The following is a 15,329-nucleotide window of genomic DNA, read 5'->3' on the forward strand; positions in this document are numbered from 1 at the left end:
TGCAACAAGTCCGTAGCAGCAGCAGTTATAACGTCGCACGCGCCGCGACAATTGTCGTCTTGCTTGAGGAGTCATCCCCTCAACCCCTCTCTGGGAAAAATATTTTTAGCATATAAATGCCTGTATATGTAGTACGGAGGAGCGAGTGCGCGAAATCGTTGAAAAAAAAATAACACTACGCATTGAATTCAAAAAGTGACCACATGGCAGCATGAGCAGCGGGAACGACCAACGTCAGAAAGCTAATGAGAGGTTTACTGGTGAACCTGAGGGGCGTGTAACCATTTTATAATATACGTATATTACGCAGTGGCGCGCGCCAACTATTCACTCTTCTTACGCGTCATCTGTTGCTATTCGGCGATTCGCATTATACATTAGGTATATTTTTTTACGTGCGTTTCCGCACCCCCTCGAGTTTTTTGATCGACTGTACGCGCGCGCGTGTGTGTGAGAGCCGAAGCGTGACGGTGACAAGCACGTCTAAAGTGGGATTTTAACGATTCTTTTATTATAGAAAATATCGCGCGCGCTCGAGCGATGCGCTTGCTGATTCTCGAAGTTCGAAACCCCCTGACCGATTGCGAAGTTGCGATTATCCATACCAATTTCCTTATTTTACTTTTTTGATCGGCGATCGGTTGGATGGTATGCCCAATCTAATTCTGTCCAGTCTAACCGAATTAGATTGGGTCTAGTGTACACGCACATCATTATATTTACTTTTATGCGTTTAATAAGTTACCGAGTGCCGCGCTTAGTACAATTTGACATTGCGGCGCTCTTTTGTATGATAGCTTTATATTTTTAATAAAAAAAGTTTTTTAGTAAATATGTTTATTCATGTACAGTTCAACCCATCTTCATTTATACATAACGATATTTAATCTGATTGTATCTCGCAAATTATTAGCTATCGGTATTGTAATTGCAATATTAGGTAGCATTCAAAAACTTTACGGTATAGCAAGTATCGTGAAATTATTGGACCGTTTAGCTGATTTTGAAACAACATGACACATTACAACACTAAAATATATGTATGTAAAATTTTAAAAATCTGAGCAAGTTTTAGTGAGCACGTGCTTTAAGCGTGGAGCAATTATTGAAGGATGGTGAAGGCATTGAGTCTCGTAGATACTCGACAATTTTTAACGATCTTTAGTCGATTTTTCAAAAAACTTGACTATATGATGGAGGTATAATGACTCTGACGAACACTCATAGAGTTTCAATTTTCAACTATATTTTTAAAATTTTTTAAATTATTAGTATGTTATGTAAACATGATATCACGATAAGCTACTGTAATGTATGCAACAAAATATTTTAAACTAGACTATGTAACAAGCCTTACTGATTAATGCGTGATTACTTCACACCTACAGAATAATGAAAAACAATATTCAAAGGAGAAATTTCACTCAGTAAGCAAAAACAAGACTCATCAAAAGTATTATTTACCATAAAAAAATACCTTCTACTTCTGAAGACTTTCTATTTAGAATCATACTTGTCTAAACATGTTTTGATTTTTTTTATAACTATACACGAGGTAATAGTTTTCTTTTTCATTAAAATAAATAGAAACACAACATAATTTTTAGAAAATGATATTTATTATCATCTAAATCTTTACTTCTACCTTGTTAAAGATATGTTTACACAGATTTACACGCCACAAGCTATTTGCACACATTTACATACTATAAGCTAACTAAGAAAGATTAGTATCAAACTTTCCGATTGCCATTGAAAAATGGGTTATTGTCAAAATTGGTGTACTTTCCGTAGCAACACAGATTCACTGTGGCGTTCGTGCGAGGTGCTCGTAAACAACGCATTTACAAAACAACGCTCTGTCTGTCACTCGGCACGAGTACGACCACGCTGACAGCTAGCGACGCGGTGCTTCTTGTCGGCAGCCCACGTAACTATAGCTGTTAGCCAGCGGCCCGGCCAGTGTGTGTTGTTGTTGAGTGTTGTTTCGGCACATCAGTCTTCTTTAGTTGGGGCACTCAAAACCCGTTTATTTACGTTTTGTGCAGTTAGAATCTCGACGATATCCTCATCATGGAGAAAGACAAGAGCACCATGATCGCTATGCTTCAGCTTCTTAGGAAGTATAACTTCAAAGTAAGTAAAAAAAAGCCAAAACATTGGAGTGACATAAATTCTAACCACACTTTATGGCGTTGTTTAAAATTCGTGTTTTTACTAAATTTATCCTTATTTTTCATTAGGAAACTTCTGAATTGTTCAGAAAAGAAGCCAATATCGACGAGTCCGAAATAGCAGAGCTTAAACCCAGTAGTACCGAAGTTGAGAGTGTTCTATCAGCTTACAAAGATGATTGGGAACCTACACGGTATGACAAAGCTTATACAGAGTTACAAAAGTTTGTTGAAAGTTCTTTGGATATTTACAAGCACGAGATGGGAACAATATTGTATCCTGTACTTGTACACATGTACTTGGAGATGGTGTACCAAAATCACTCTGAAGAAGCTCAAAGCTTATTGGAAAAACATAGTCGAGGAATAGAGGATTATTATCAAACGGAATTGAAACAATTGTCTCAAATAACTAAGAGAGAGCACTTGGCTGAAAATGAACTAGCTAACACATTCAAGTAAGTTTTAATTCTTTATGCAATTGTGTACTATTTGGAATATTCTTAATAATTATTAACTGATATCATTTTCTATCATTTTATTAGAACGCAGCAGTTCAACAGAAGGATATCTCGAGATACTTTATCAATCTTAAAAAGATTTTTGGGAGAAGAAAAACCAAATAATCATTTATTAATGAAAATTGTATCAGCACACGTAAATTTTGATATCTATGAAGGAGTCGCAAGAAGTAAAACTCAAATTGAAGCAACTGCTGGCTCATTAATTGGAGAAGCTTCAAGAACAGATAATAAAGCCAAAGTTTATTATGGACTTTTAAAAGAGCAAGATGTGGGACCTGTTCCAATTGCTACCGAAGATGAAGATGAAGAAGTTGGTACTGATGGAGATTATAGACCTAAAAAGAAGAAAACAAAAAAAGATAATATCTTTTCAAAAAAAACAAAATCTGATCCTAATGCTCCATCATCGACAAGGATGCCATTACCCAACTTGAGGGACATTGATAAAATCGAAAAAAGAAAAGCAATGAAAGAAGCTCTTAAAAGAGTTACATTAGGCCCAGATTCTTTGCCGTCAATTTGTTTCTACACTTTGTTAAACTCTGTTAACACAGCTATTTGTGCAGAAGTATCTGAAGATTCAAGCCTCCTATCAGTAGGTTTCAGTGATTCAACCATTAAAGTATGGAGTTTAGTGCCTCAAAAACTAAAGAAGATGAAAGATGCTGAACAACTTGCGGATGTTTTGTGTGAGTCTGACGATGTTTTAGTTAGAATGATGGATGATAAAACAGCAGAAACTGTTCGTACTCTGTATGGACACAGCGGACCTACTTACAGTCTCTCATTTAGTCCAGATAAAAGCATACTGTTATCTTCCTCTGAGGATGGGACAGTGAGATTATGGTCACTTCATACGTGGACCTGCTTAGTTTGTTACAAAGGTCATATTTTTCCTGTATGGTCAGTAAAATTTTCACCGCATGGATACTACTTTGCTACTGGATCACATGATAAAACTGCAAGATTATGGGCTACTGATTCACACCAACCATTACGAGTATTTGCTGGACATCATGCTGATGTGGATGTTGTTCAATTCCATCCTAATTCTAATTATATAGCATCTGGATCTAGTGATAATACTGTCAGATTGTGGGATTGTACTACTGGTGGTCAAGTTAGATTAATGACGGGACACAAAAATTCAATTTACGCATTGACCTTTTCTATGGATGGAAGAGTTTTAGCTTCAGCTGGGTGTGACGGTAGAGTTTTACTCCATGATCTTGCACAAGGTCATTTAGTTGCTGCTTTAAGTAGTCACACTGCAGGCGTATATTCATTAACGTTCAGCAGAGATGGTACCCTTTTGGTGTCTGGTTCTCTGGACTGTTCTATAAAAGTGTGGGATTATACAAAATTATATGACGATTTAAATGTAGAGGACGCCAACGTGTCACATAATCCAGACGTAAAAACTTGTACGGATACTTATTTGTTGAGAAGTTATGGAACAAAAAGTACACCAGTTTTGACAACCCATTTCTCAAGAAGAAATTTAATGTTGGCAATCGGAAAGTTTGATGCTAATCTTTCGTAGTTAGCTTATAGTATGTAAATGTGTGCAAATAGCTTGTGGCGTGTAAATCTGTGTAAAAATATCTTTCATAAGGTAGAAGTAAAGATTTAGATGATAATAAATATCATTTTTTTAAAATTATGTTGTGTTTCTATTTATTTTAGTGAAAAAAAAATTGTTATCTTCCGTATAGTTGATAAAAAAAATCAAAACATGTTTACACAAGTCTAAATAGAAAGTCTTCAGAAGTAGAAGGTTTTTTTTATAGTAAATAATACTTTTGATGAGTCTTGTTTTTGCTTACTGATTGAAATTTCTCAATTAAATATTGTTTTTCATTACTCTGTAGGTGTGAAGTAACCACGCATTAATCAGTAAGGCTTGTTACATAGTCTAGTTTAAAATATTTTGTTGCATACATTACAGTAGCTTATCGTGATATCATGTTTACATAACATACTAATAATTTAAAAAATTTTAAAAATATAGTTGAAAATTGAAACTCTATGAGTGTTCGTCAGAGTCATTATACCTCCATCATATAGTCAAGTTTTTTGAAAAATCGACTAAAGATCGTTAAAAATTGTCGAGTATCTACGAGACTCAATGCCTTCACCATCCTTCAATAATTGCTCCACGCTTAAAGCACGTGCTCACTAAAACTTGCTCAGATTTTTAAAATTTTACATACATATATTTTAGTGTTGTAATGTGTCATGTTTCAAGATCAGCTTAAACGGTCAAATAATTTCACGGTACTTGCTATACCGTAAAGTTTTTGAATGCTACCTAATACTGCAATTACAATACCGATAGCTAATAATTTGCGAGATACAAACAGATTAAATATCGTTATGTCGCCGCTGCGTATGAGTAAAAACTCATCGTAACCAAATACTTTGAAAAAAAAAACATACCTCATCGGATGCCGTGAAGAAAAACACACCTCTATGAAAAACCAAGATATTTTCGACGTGATTCGTTAAATCGTGTTTCGATGAGATGTGTTTTTCTTCACGGTATTTCGATGAAGTGTGATTTTCTTCACGGCGTTTAAACGAGGTATGGTTTTCTTCTCAGCGTTTCAATGAGGTGTGTTTTTTCTTTCATGGCATTTTACGAAAAGGTTTTTTTTCATAGCGTTTTTCACTGTGTTTTTATTCATAAGCAGCGGCGATGTATTAATGAAGATGGGTTGAACTGTACATGAATAAACATATTTACTAAAAAACTTTTTTTATTAAAAATATAAAGCTATCATACAAAAGAGCGCCGCAATATCAAATTGTACTAAGCGCGGCACTCGGTAACTTATTTAACGAACACATTGGCTTGAAAAATTGGCTACTTGGTCGACTTCTCGAGTCGGACGCTTCACTTCCTTCTTAGCTGAGCGCGGGCATTGGCGAGGTTGTACTCGATCGACCTGGCGATGGCTTCTGGGATTGGGTGGGGCTTGGGCAGATGTTCGCCTTGTGGCTGGAATCCGTTTTGGTCAGCGACGTAGGTGATGACGATTGGGGTGCCGTCGGGCGCGGTGTAACCGTAGGAGCCCTGGACAGCTGGCACGTAGCCGGTCTCGCCGGGGATGTTGGCTACTCCCTGCTCCTGGTGGGCGATTCCGTTCTCGGTCTCGTAGCTGTAGGCGTAGGAGCCATCGGGGTAGATGTCGTTGGTCTGGCGGAGGATGGCAACTGGTGGCTGCTGCTGGGCGCAGGCGACGGCCGCGAGGGCGACGATGGCGATCTGCGAAAAAGGTTTTCGATTTAGTTCAAAGCACTGGTATATCACAAGATGCGACGATTTGTATCGAGGCGGACACTGTATGGACACTCACGATGTATTTCATGGTGAGATATTGGCTGTAGTGCAAACTGTCACTGACTGATGCTGTTTTCAACATTTTGCCGAGTATTTATAGTCATCGAGTAGAAACGGATGATGGTGCTATGGATCATGTATCAATGGCATACGCTGTGCTAATAAAAAATGCGCTAAAGCACGTGTGACCCCACTCTCACTTTTTTTTTGCAAGCCGACTTATGTCTTCATATTATCCGATTGATGTAGATGATACTTTCTCGGTTTGTGAAACAATTTTTTTAAGCTGCTGAATTATTAATTAATATTTTCAATCAGAATATAATATTTCATTTCTTACAAAACTAATTTTGATTTCGATCAGACAACAAGCGTGATTGTCTAGTTTATTGTTAATATTACTTTCTTTTGTGCTCTCAAATAGTATAAAAAAAGATTATAAAAAAACGAGGAATTTTTAAACCCACATCGATTTTTCAATCAATTATATCTCTGACTTGAAGAGATATTTAAAATGACAATTTTCAAACTAAATATTAAAAAAAAAAAAAAACTACTCGAATCTTTACAATATTATTTATTCCTTTGTATATCTTTTTATGCAATTGTTAAAAATTGTATCTCTTCACTGATTAATCATTGTTACATTATACATTTTCAGAGTGAACGATTTGTACGTCTATATTTCGCGCGTTAGAACATCCATTAATACCGGATATAAACACTTTTTAAAATTATCGAACTCATAAATCACTGAATACAAGTATAAGACCATTGCCAACGTTCGCGAAAAACGAATAGTTGATTTTATTTGTGCGTTTGTGCAAAATGATACGTGGGTCCGATTATTTTACGATTATTTAAGAATGATTATGCCTGAACAGTCTCAAAGGAGTATACAAAATTTAAGCACTGTGATTCAAATTATATACAGTTGAATAAATGATTACTATAAAAAATAAAAGTGAAGAAAATTTGCCAGTGCAAAGCTACAACAACAAAAAATGTACTCAAACGACTGATTATCAGTAAAGAATTAACATGTTTAAATTTTTGGAGAAGATTAGATTGGAAGGAAATAATCTTATATATTTTTAAGATCACTTTGAGCCCTTAAATCTTAACTATAATGTTTAGAATAATTTGGATTTAACATTCTTAAAACTGCACTGTCATATTATTTGGAAATAAAGTAATATAGATAAATGAACTTCATTAAGTTGGTTTTATTAATCACCGAAGTATTCAAATGTTTGTAATTAAACACTCGAATAATATCGTCTTCAAATAATGAAAAATTAGTTCAAGGAGATACTGAAAACAAGCTAAAATAAAGAATTCCAATCACTTTTTTTGGTATTTTACGGAAGATATTTCGAAAAACTACATGAATTTTTTCATTGTGGATGGAAATGTCGAAAATCATATTTGAAAATATTCATTTTCACATTGGCTTCGGTATCTCAGCAACATAATCATCTGTAATATCTCTGAAAAATAATCTAAAAATAAATTATCTCAGCCAGGTGTAATAATTTCACTGGGCATACAATACATTTTCGATAAATTTAGCAACCCGATGAAGCAATACTTTTGAAAAGACGACGAAATTATACATTTACGAGACAGCTAATCGAAAAAGTCAACGGCCCGCAGGCATCGCGACCAGAGGATCAATTAAAAACGGCCTTTATGCTCGCGCCTGATTTTTACAAGTTGTCCGCCTTCGAAAATTATTCATATGTTATATTAAATAGAGCTTAGAAAAGCTTGACTAAATTCCATGCGAAATCCAATCTTTTGTTACTTGTAACAGCTTTAGTAATCTTACGTAAGAGCAATGAAAAGGAATAAGAAGTAATAAACTTTATTTTTACGCTTTGTACATGGATGTTGGCTTTTGCTATGAGTGAAAGCCGATTCGCGACACGCATGCCGGTCTACATTGGCTATTAATTTTATTCAACGTAATACACAGCTGACAAATGTTTTTAATAACTTGTTCAATTTTTAAGTCTTCAATCCATTTTCTACTATGTGGTTAATTTGGTTTGATCAAATAATGCTGATAAAATTATCAACATCTATAAATATAAAATTTATGAAGGATATTTTATCGAAACTGATCGACAAAAAAATGATCTTGATGAAAACAAAATTCGTTCTCCCACGATTCGAGAAACTTAATCATAAAAAATAGTTACAAGCGTCGATTTTTATAATAGCCAGATTATTATTCATATCATTTAAAACTTAAAACTCTTTAGGCTCTTTAGAGTAAATATTTAATCCAAAAATAGTAAAATACAGTCGAATAAGCTATTTATTTTATAAAAATGTAAAATATGATTTATCGTTCCCAAATTGTACGATTCGATAAAAACTTTTATTCATAATTTTAAAATTATAAAGAAACTATTTTATCGAATGAACGCTCCAATTTAAAATCGAATGAATGCAATAATTTTAGTATTTTATTGATACTTACTAAAAATTTTTCTATGCTATCTGGCATAATTTTCTGCGTAGAGTAATTTCCGAACTTTTATTTTTATGCAACTAAATTATTGATTTACTAGAATTTCAAAAAAAAATCAGTTATATAAGTGACTGAATGATTATTTACCGTAGTATTTTGTGACTATGTGTACGACTCCTGATAGTTCCCTAATATTTGGAGCTTCTATTCACATAATTTTTAATTCTGTCGTTAACTAATATAAGTGATTGTTAATATCAAGGACTCATTGTGGTTATCGTTTTTAAATAATGTCGCTTCTTGATATGGTTTTATGGGGGGCATGGTTAATTTTTAGAGCATGTTATTGCTAATATACTGGTAATAAATTTATTCTCATACAAGAAAATTGAGTGAAAATTCATCCAAAAATTTTAATATTTACCTGATATTAAAAAATGGCAACATTAGTCTAGCAGATTGCTTAGGTATTGACGTCAAGTTTTTTCACTTATTGCTTTTTTAAATGTTGAAATTGAAAAATAGCTAAAATTAAGTCCCTCATCAAAAATTGACTCTTCTCGGTAGATTTGTAATGAACAAAAAATATTTGGTAAAATTGAAGTATCTCGATGCCAGTACTTACTTTAGAGAGTAATAAAGAAGTATACACAAAAAATGAAAGGATAAGCTCGATATTTATTGAGTTTCAGTTTTCACCGATTAGAAAAATGTCATTTTGAGGGAAATTGCAATTTAAAGATGGCAAATATCAAAAGTAAATAAATAAATGTCGATGCTGAAAATTCAATATGCACCTCAATTCTTTTTCCCATTGGTCTGAACTTTTTAGAAAATATTTTCGAAAATATTCAAATAAAACAATAAAAAAATTTAATGCATAGTTATAGATTCACTCGTCTTCTTTTTATGATATCTTAAAATTCTTTATTCCTTATCTCGCTTGTTAAAAATAAAAAAAAGATAAGATTTGTAATTTTATATTTATTTTTACGAAAACAAATATAAAATTAAAACCAAAATTAAATTAATCGCAAAAGTATATAATTGAAACTCCTGTTTTTTTATTTTTTAACAAGCGAGATAAGGAATGCCGTGTTTAGTTGTTTTTAAAATGCCATACCCCTCTTTATGATAAAAGTAGCTGTAATTTGAATAAATTGTTTTAAATGGTCGTATCATTGCAAAATATTAATCCATTGTTTAAAAACTTGAGAATCGTCCGTCAATGTTTTTTAATAATTTTTGAAAATTTTAATAAAATGTAAAGTATAGAAAACTATTACTACAAAGTTTTCAGATTTTTTCCAATACGTCATTTACGTAAGGGTAGTTCTAATCATTAATTTTTTTTACATTTTATCATTGAATTTGAGGAAAACCTGAATTTGTATTATTTGTAATTTGAACAAAGTCGACTGAGAGAAAGTATTCGGATTTTACAAATGGACTGGTAACGATTGAGGCACTCCTGTAAGATGATTCCAGAATGAGGACACGTGGCAAGGGCATAAAGGCCAATGTTACCCACACACACACACACACACACACACACACACACACAAATGTGTTTTTTTTCAATTATCTTTGGAGCCGAAGGTAAATATGATGCGATATATTGCACACATCCGTGAGCCTGTACAAAGCCGGTCGAAGATGCACGACGATGCCTTGTGTTACACGAGAAGGTCATTTACTTTCGATTATACAACGCGGCGGCTTCTTCTGATAATCGACGAATCTGTATAAAATTCATATAATACGGGTATAAACGGGATCAGAGCGAAAGGTCAGTTGGGGACCCACACCGTACATACAGTCAATAATCGGCAGAAGACCTCGTTTCAGTCTCGTGCACAGAGATGCCGATGCTTCCCCACTTTCAACGGAGATTTAATATTTCGAAAAAATCGCCCACCGAAACTTGTTTTGCACAAAAAAAAAGAAAAAAAGCAGAGAGGTTGTACTCGAAATAGTCGCGATTGAAGGCGAAAGTGGGGTACCCGCGAAAATTTTGGTATAAAAAGGCAAGATCATCCCAAGCTCATCATCACAGTTTACTCGTCCTTTGATCAATTGACATCAGTCGAGACCCTCAAGCATCATGAAATTCATCGTGAGTATCATTTTCATCTTTTGGTTTTAAAATGATAATATATTTTTTGTGACAAAATAATTAAATGAATTTGTTTTTGCAGCTTGCCGTCCTCGCCCTCGCGGCCGTCGCCTACGCCCAGGAGCAACGCCCAATTGCCATCCTCCGCCAAGCTCACCCAGAAATCCACCCGGAGGGTCACTACTCTCACAGCTTCGAGACCGAAAACGGCATCTACCAGCAAGAACAGGGCAGCGCCAGCGTACCCGGAGAGACCGGCAAGGTCGTCGCTTCCCAGGGTTCCTACCAGTACACCGCCCCCGATGGCCAAGTGATCCAAGTCCAGTACACCGCTGACCAAAACGGATTCCAAGCCCAGGGCGACCATCTGCCAAAAGCCCACCCAATCCCAGAGGCCATCGCTCGCTCCCTCGAGTACATCCGCACTCACCCACAGCCAGTCCAGCAGCAGGCTGCCCAACCGGCCTTCCAGGCTGCCCAGCCCGCTTTCCAAGCCCCAGTGTACAAGCAACAGCCAACTGGTTTTGGATTCGCTCCCCAGCGTCGCTTCTAAGCAGCGTTTCTAGCGTTACCTTTAGTTAGTACTTTACAAGTCAGATATCGAGCTTTTTTAGTGTTCAATGCGTATAATTAATTTTGGAATTGTAACGTAACTTCGTTCTGTACTTTGTTTGTACCCGTCGAATAATTGAATATCATTTTGGGTACTACATATCATTGTGTTATACTCGTAATTTTATAAATACTTGACAATTGTGAATAAAACTTTCCAAAGAATGATTTTTTAGAAAAACAAATCTTTGCTTTTCTTTAAATAATTATTTAACCCCTTAGTTTTTCTAATCATAATTTTAAATTTCAATTTTTAAATCTTACGATAATAAGGAAATTATAAAAGAAGCTTAACAATTCAAAACAACAGCACAGAAACGAACTTCCAATGAGATGTCGAAGGATTGAGCAATAGAGTACTGGTGATACCAGTCTACAGACAAAGTTCAACGACCTATGAACATTTGACTTTAATTTAATCGAGGATAAAACTCTTTATTTTGAGTTTGAAAACAAAACCATCCCCCAATATTAGAATAACTGACACCAGTTTTGGAAAGAGCAATAAAAATCTCATTGAATATAGTAAATTAATCTAACAATAGTTTCATTGAAGAATAATATATTTAATCAGGGTCTATTGATTAAAAACAGGTAATAATTATATATCAGAAATTGAAAATGTAATCATGCTTTCAGTAGAAGAACATCCTGATGGAAGTTCGTGGAAAGCTCGCTTGGAAAGGTTTCAACGAGAATTTCCACGAAACATTCAAAGATCTTTCCAGAATCTTGCAATTAGTTGGTATTAAATTTCATATATTGCCAACAGGTGGCGTGTACTTAAATGTACTGAAATTCACAAGTAGCTAACATTGTAATTTCATACAAGTATATGCGTGTGAAGGTACCTTTAAGTTCATAGAAGCTATATTTTAAAAGATAATCGAAAGTTCACCATTTTAATTAATTTATTAGAAATTGATAAATTACAAAAATGTATTAATAATAAGCATACTTTTTGAGAGCTTCAGCTTAACATCCTCGAAATGAAGTATGAATAGATTTTGTTAATCAGACAATAAAATTTTATTTAAATTCACCAAAGCTCATGATGCAGGTTTCTAGAGATATAAAACTTAACATTGAAGCTCTTAAGAAACTGAAAGTCTGGATGACAGCATTAAGGTACAACATCAAGGAGTGATTTATGCAAGAGTAAAATTCCTAGAATTATACCATCTTAATACGGATTCTTATCATACATATTTGGCTATCTGCAACTAAACATTGCATTGAAAATGCATTTATTTTTGAAAAATATGAAAAAAAACCGTACAATTCTTCGATAAACAGCTCTCCACATGAAAATGTAAAAAGCAGCAAAATTCAGTAGAAATTGTAATCATTCAAAAAGTGTTGTGTTCAAATATTGTATTCAAATAGATTGCCAACAATTATACAATAAAACAAAATACACTGGCTTTTGCAGATTTTTCAGTAAAAATTACACAGAAAGCCTTATGTAAAAATTTCATTTACCGCTTTCTCTGGATCGTAAAGTTTATATACACTCGGCAACAAAATTATCGCAACAAAAAAATTCATCGAAATTTTGTCGATTTTCAAATGCTTCTATCTTGGGCTAGATTTATCGTATCGACACGCTTTTTTTTTAATTTCTTGGAAATTTTGTCCTCTTTAAATCCATATAAATTAAGATAAGATTTTAGTTAATGTTGAGTTACCAGTAGTATTTGAGCGTGACCCTAAAAATTACTGAAAAAAAATGACTGTTTGAACGTGTACCAGTACCACACTGATTTTTTTATCGAAATCTAACATACACCATCGCAAAGTGCTCTTTTTAACGAGTAATTTAAAAAAAAAGGACCTCTCTACGATTTTTTTAACGCCCTNTTTCATGGTGCTTGGGGGTTTCTCGACTGATGTCAATTGATCAGAGGACGAGTGAAATGTGATGATGAGCATGAGAAGCTCGGCCAATTTATATCGAAAATCGTAGGTACCCCACTTTTTTTCGTCGCAGTGCTATTTTGGATTCTCTTCACTTTTCGTATTGGCGACAAAAAAATTTTTCGACGGCTATTTTTCGAAATATTTCTCTGATTAAAGCCTACCTGCGTTCGGCCAGACCGAATGACCTTTCGATTATTTCTTGGATACTAGCGTGTAAAGTATTTACAGGTTTTTGAATTATCGCAAGCGCCGGACTATTCAGATGAGAGCTCGACGTACTATCGAAAGTAAACGGCCTTGTGGTATCGAGCTGCAACTACGATGAGCTTCTTATGTCAATTATTTATTCTATTTAGTTTTGATAATCATGGCAAGTGCTTGTAAATGTGCTGAAAACACTCATTCAATGATCGGTCGTATTTTCTCAAACATATTAACGAGTGAATGAGTTCCTTGATCTCGAATATTAGCATAACATTAGTCAGATACTGATTTTCTATTACTTAATCGAACAAATTGAGATTACATTCATTACAAATTCTATTTGGAGAATTGAATGAAAACAAAGATGTAAATAAACTACTCTGAAAACAAATTTTCGCAATGCTAAGTATTGTCCATTTAGAACGAATGAATTTAGTAAATCGAAAAAAAATGTAATAACAATGCCAAACATTAATTTGCTACCTATTGTTTCTGCATATCTAAATGATACTTTTTTGCAAAATAACAGATCGACCCTTTTTGATAATACAATAAAATGAATGTTTTTCTACGAATTCTACCAAGTTGAATAAAGTTAGAATAAATATAATGTGTCTTGATTTTAATGCAAAATTATGTTAATTTATTATACGAACGCAACACACTAAGCAATTAGCATAAAGCATTCAACTATTCACGTTCATGTTAATGTTCGAGATCAAGGAACTCATTCACTCGTTAATATGTTTGAGAAAATACGACCGATCATTGAATGAGTGTTTTCAGCACATTTACAAGCACTTGCCATGATTATCAAAACTAAATAGAATAAATAATTGACATAAGAAGCTCATCGTAGTTGCAGCTCGATACCACAAGGCCGTTTACTTTCGATAGTACGTCGAGCTCTCATCTGAATAGTCCGGCGCTTGCGATAATTCAAAAACCTGTAAATACTTTACACGCTAGTATCCAAGAAATAATCGAAAGGTCATTCGGTCTGGCCGAACGCAGGTAGGCTTTAATCAGAGAAATATTTCGAAAAATAGCCGTCGAAAAATTTTTTTGTCGCCAATACGAAAAGTGAAGAGAATCCAAAATAGCACTGCGACGAAAAAAAGTGGGGTACCTACGATTTTCGATATAAATTGGCCGAGCTTCTCATGCTCATCATCACATTTCACTCGTCCTCTGATCAATTGACATCAGTCGAGAAACCCCCAAGCACCATGAAATTCATCGTGAGTATCATTTGCATCTTTATTATAAACTACTTTTTGTGACAAAATAATTAAATGAATTTGTTTTTGCAGCTTGCCGTCCTCGCCCTCGCGGCCGTCGCCTACGCCCAGGAGCAACGCCCAATTGCCATCCTCCGCCAAGCTCACCCCGAATACACCCCAGAGGGTCACTACTCTCACAGCTTCGAAACCGAAAACGGCATCTACGTCCAGGAACAAGGCAGCGCCAGCGTACCCGGAGAAACCGGCAATGTCATCGCCACCCAGGGATCTTACCAATACACCGCCCCCGATGGCCAAGTGATCCAAGTCCAGTACACCGCTGACCAAAACGGATTCCAAGCCCAGGGCGACCATCTGCCAAAAGCCCACCCAATCCCAGAGGCCATCGCTCGCGCCCTCGAGTACATCCGCACTCACCCACAGCCAGTCGAGCAACAACGTCGCTTCTAAGTGATGTGCACATTGTCGCTGTCCAAATTTAGTCTTTAAGTTAGATAATTTTTTATACGTCCGTCCAATTTATAAATATTATACTTTCTTCATGTGTTTATCGAGTCAGTGCTGAACCGTCTCCAGCAGTGTTAGCTGTATTGTAAATTATTTTATACTTGTGATTCTATTTCTATATGAAGATTGTTAATAAAATGAAACAAATATTTTTTACATAAAAACAATTTGGCACCAACTTTATTCAACACCCTAGTGGCAATAAT

At 34.9% G+C, this 15,329-nt stretch overlaps 4 protein-coding genes across 4 annotated transcripts; 3 read left to right on the plus strand and 1 right to left on the minus strand.

The window, feature by feature from the left end:
- The first annotated feature begins 1,944 nt into the window (after positions 1-1,944).
- LOC106657228 (transcription initiation factor TFIID subunit 5) lies at positions 1,945-4,361 on the plus strand. The gene is made up of 3 exons (XM_014378619.2): positions 1,945-2,136; positions 2,244-2,632; positions 2,720-4,361. Exons 1-3 carry the CDS (start codon positions 2,074-2,076, stop codon positions 4,239-4,241), a joined length of 1,974 nt encoding a protein of 657 aa, XP_014234105.2. The 5' UTR covers positions 1,945-2,073; the 3' UTR covers positions 4,242-4,361.
- A 1,233-nt stretch (positions 4,362-5,594) lies between these two features.
- Positions 5,595-6,069, minus strand: LOC106657206 (endocuticle structural glycoprotein SgAbd-2-like). The gene is made up of 2 exons (XM_023458984.1): positions 6,058-6,069; positions 5,595-5,966 (listed from the first exon to the last, which is right to left on the minus strand). The coding sequence occupies exons 1-2, from the start codon at positions 6,067-6,069 to the stop codon at positions 5,595-5,597; spliced, it is 384 nt and encodes a 127-aa protein (XP_023314752.1).
- Positions 6,070-10,562: 4,493 nt separating this feature from the next.
- On the plus strand, positions 10,563-11,189 carry LOC106657190 (larval cuticle protein LCP-17-like). The gene is made up of 2 exons (XM_014378571.2): positions 10,563-10,636; positions 10,719-11,189. The coding sequence occupies exons 1-2, from the start codon at positions 10,625-10,627 to the stop codon at positions 11,187-11,189; spliced, it is 483 nt and encodes a 160-aa protein (XP_014234057.2). The 5' UTR covers positions 10,563-10,624.
- Positions 11,190-14,123: 2,934 nt separating this feature from the next.
- On the plus strand, positions 14,124-15,161 carry LOC106657236 (larval cuticle protein LCP-17-like). The gene is made up of 2 exons (XM_014378629.2): positions 14,124-14,613; positions 14,686-15,161. Exons 1-2 carry the CDS (start codon positions 14,536-14,538, stop codon positions 15,064-15,066), a joined length of 459 nt encoding a protein of 152 aa, XP_014234115.1. The 5' UTR covers positions 14,124-14,535; the 3' UTR covers positions 15,067-15,161.
- The last annotated feature ends 168 nt before the right edge of the window (positions 15,162-15,329 follow it).

The sequence above is a fragment of the Trichogramma pretiosum genome, unplaced genomic scaffold (assembly GCF_000599845.2).
Source record: "Trichogramma pretiosum strain Unisexual culture from Peru unplaced genomic scaffold, Tpre_2.0 scaffold66, whole genome shotgun sequence".
In the NCBI taxonomy this organism is placed as follows: Eukaryota; Metazoa; Arthropoda; class Insecta; order Hymenoptera; family Trichogrammatidae; genus Trichogramma; species Trichogramma pretiosum.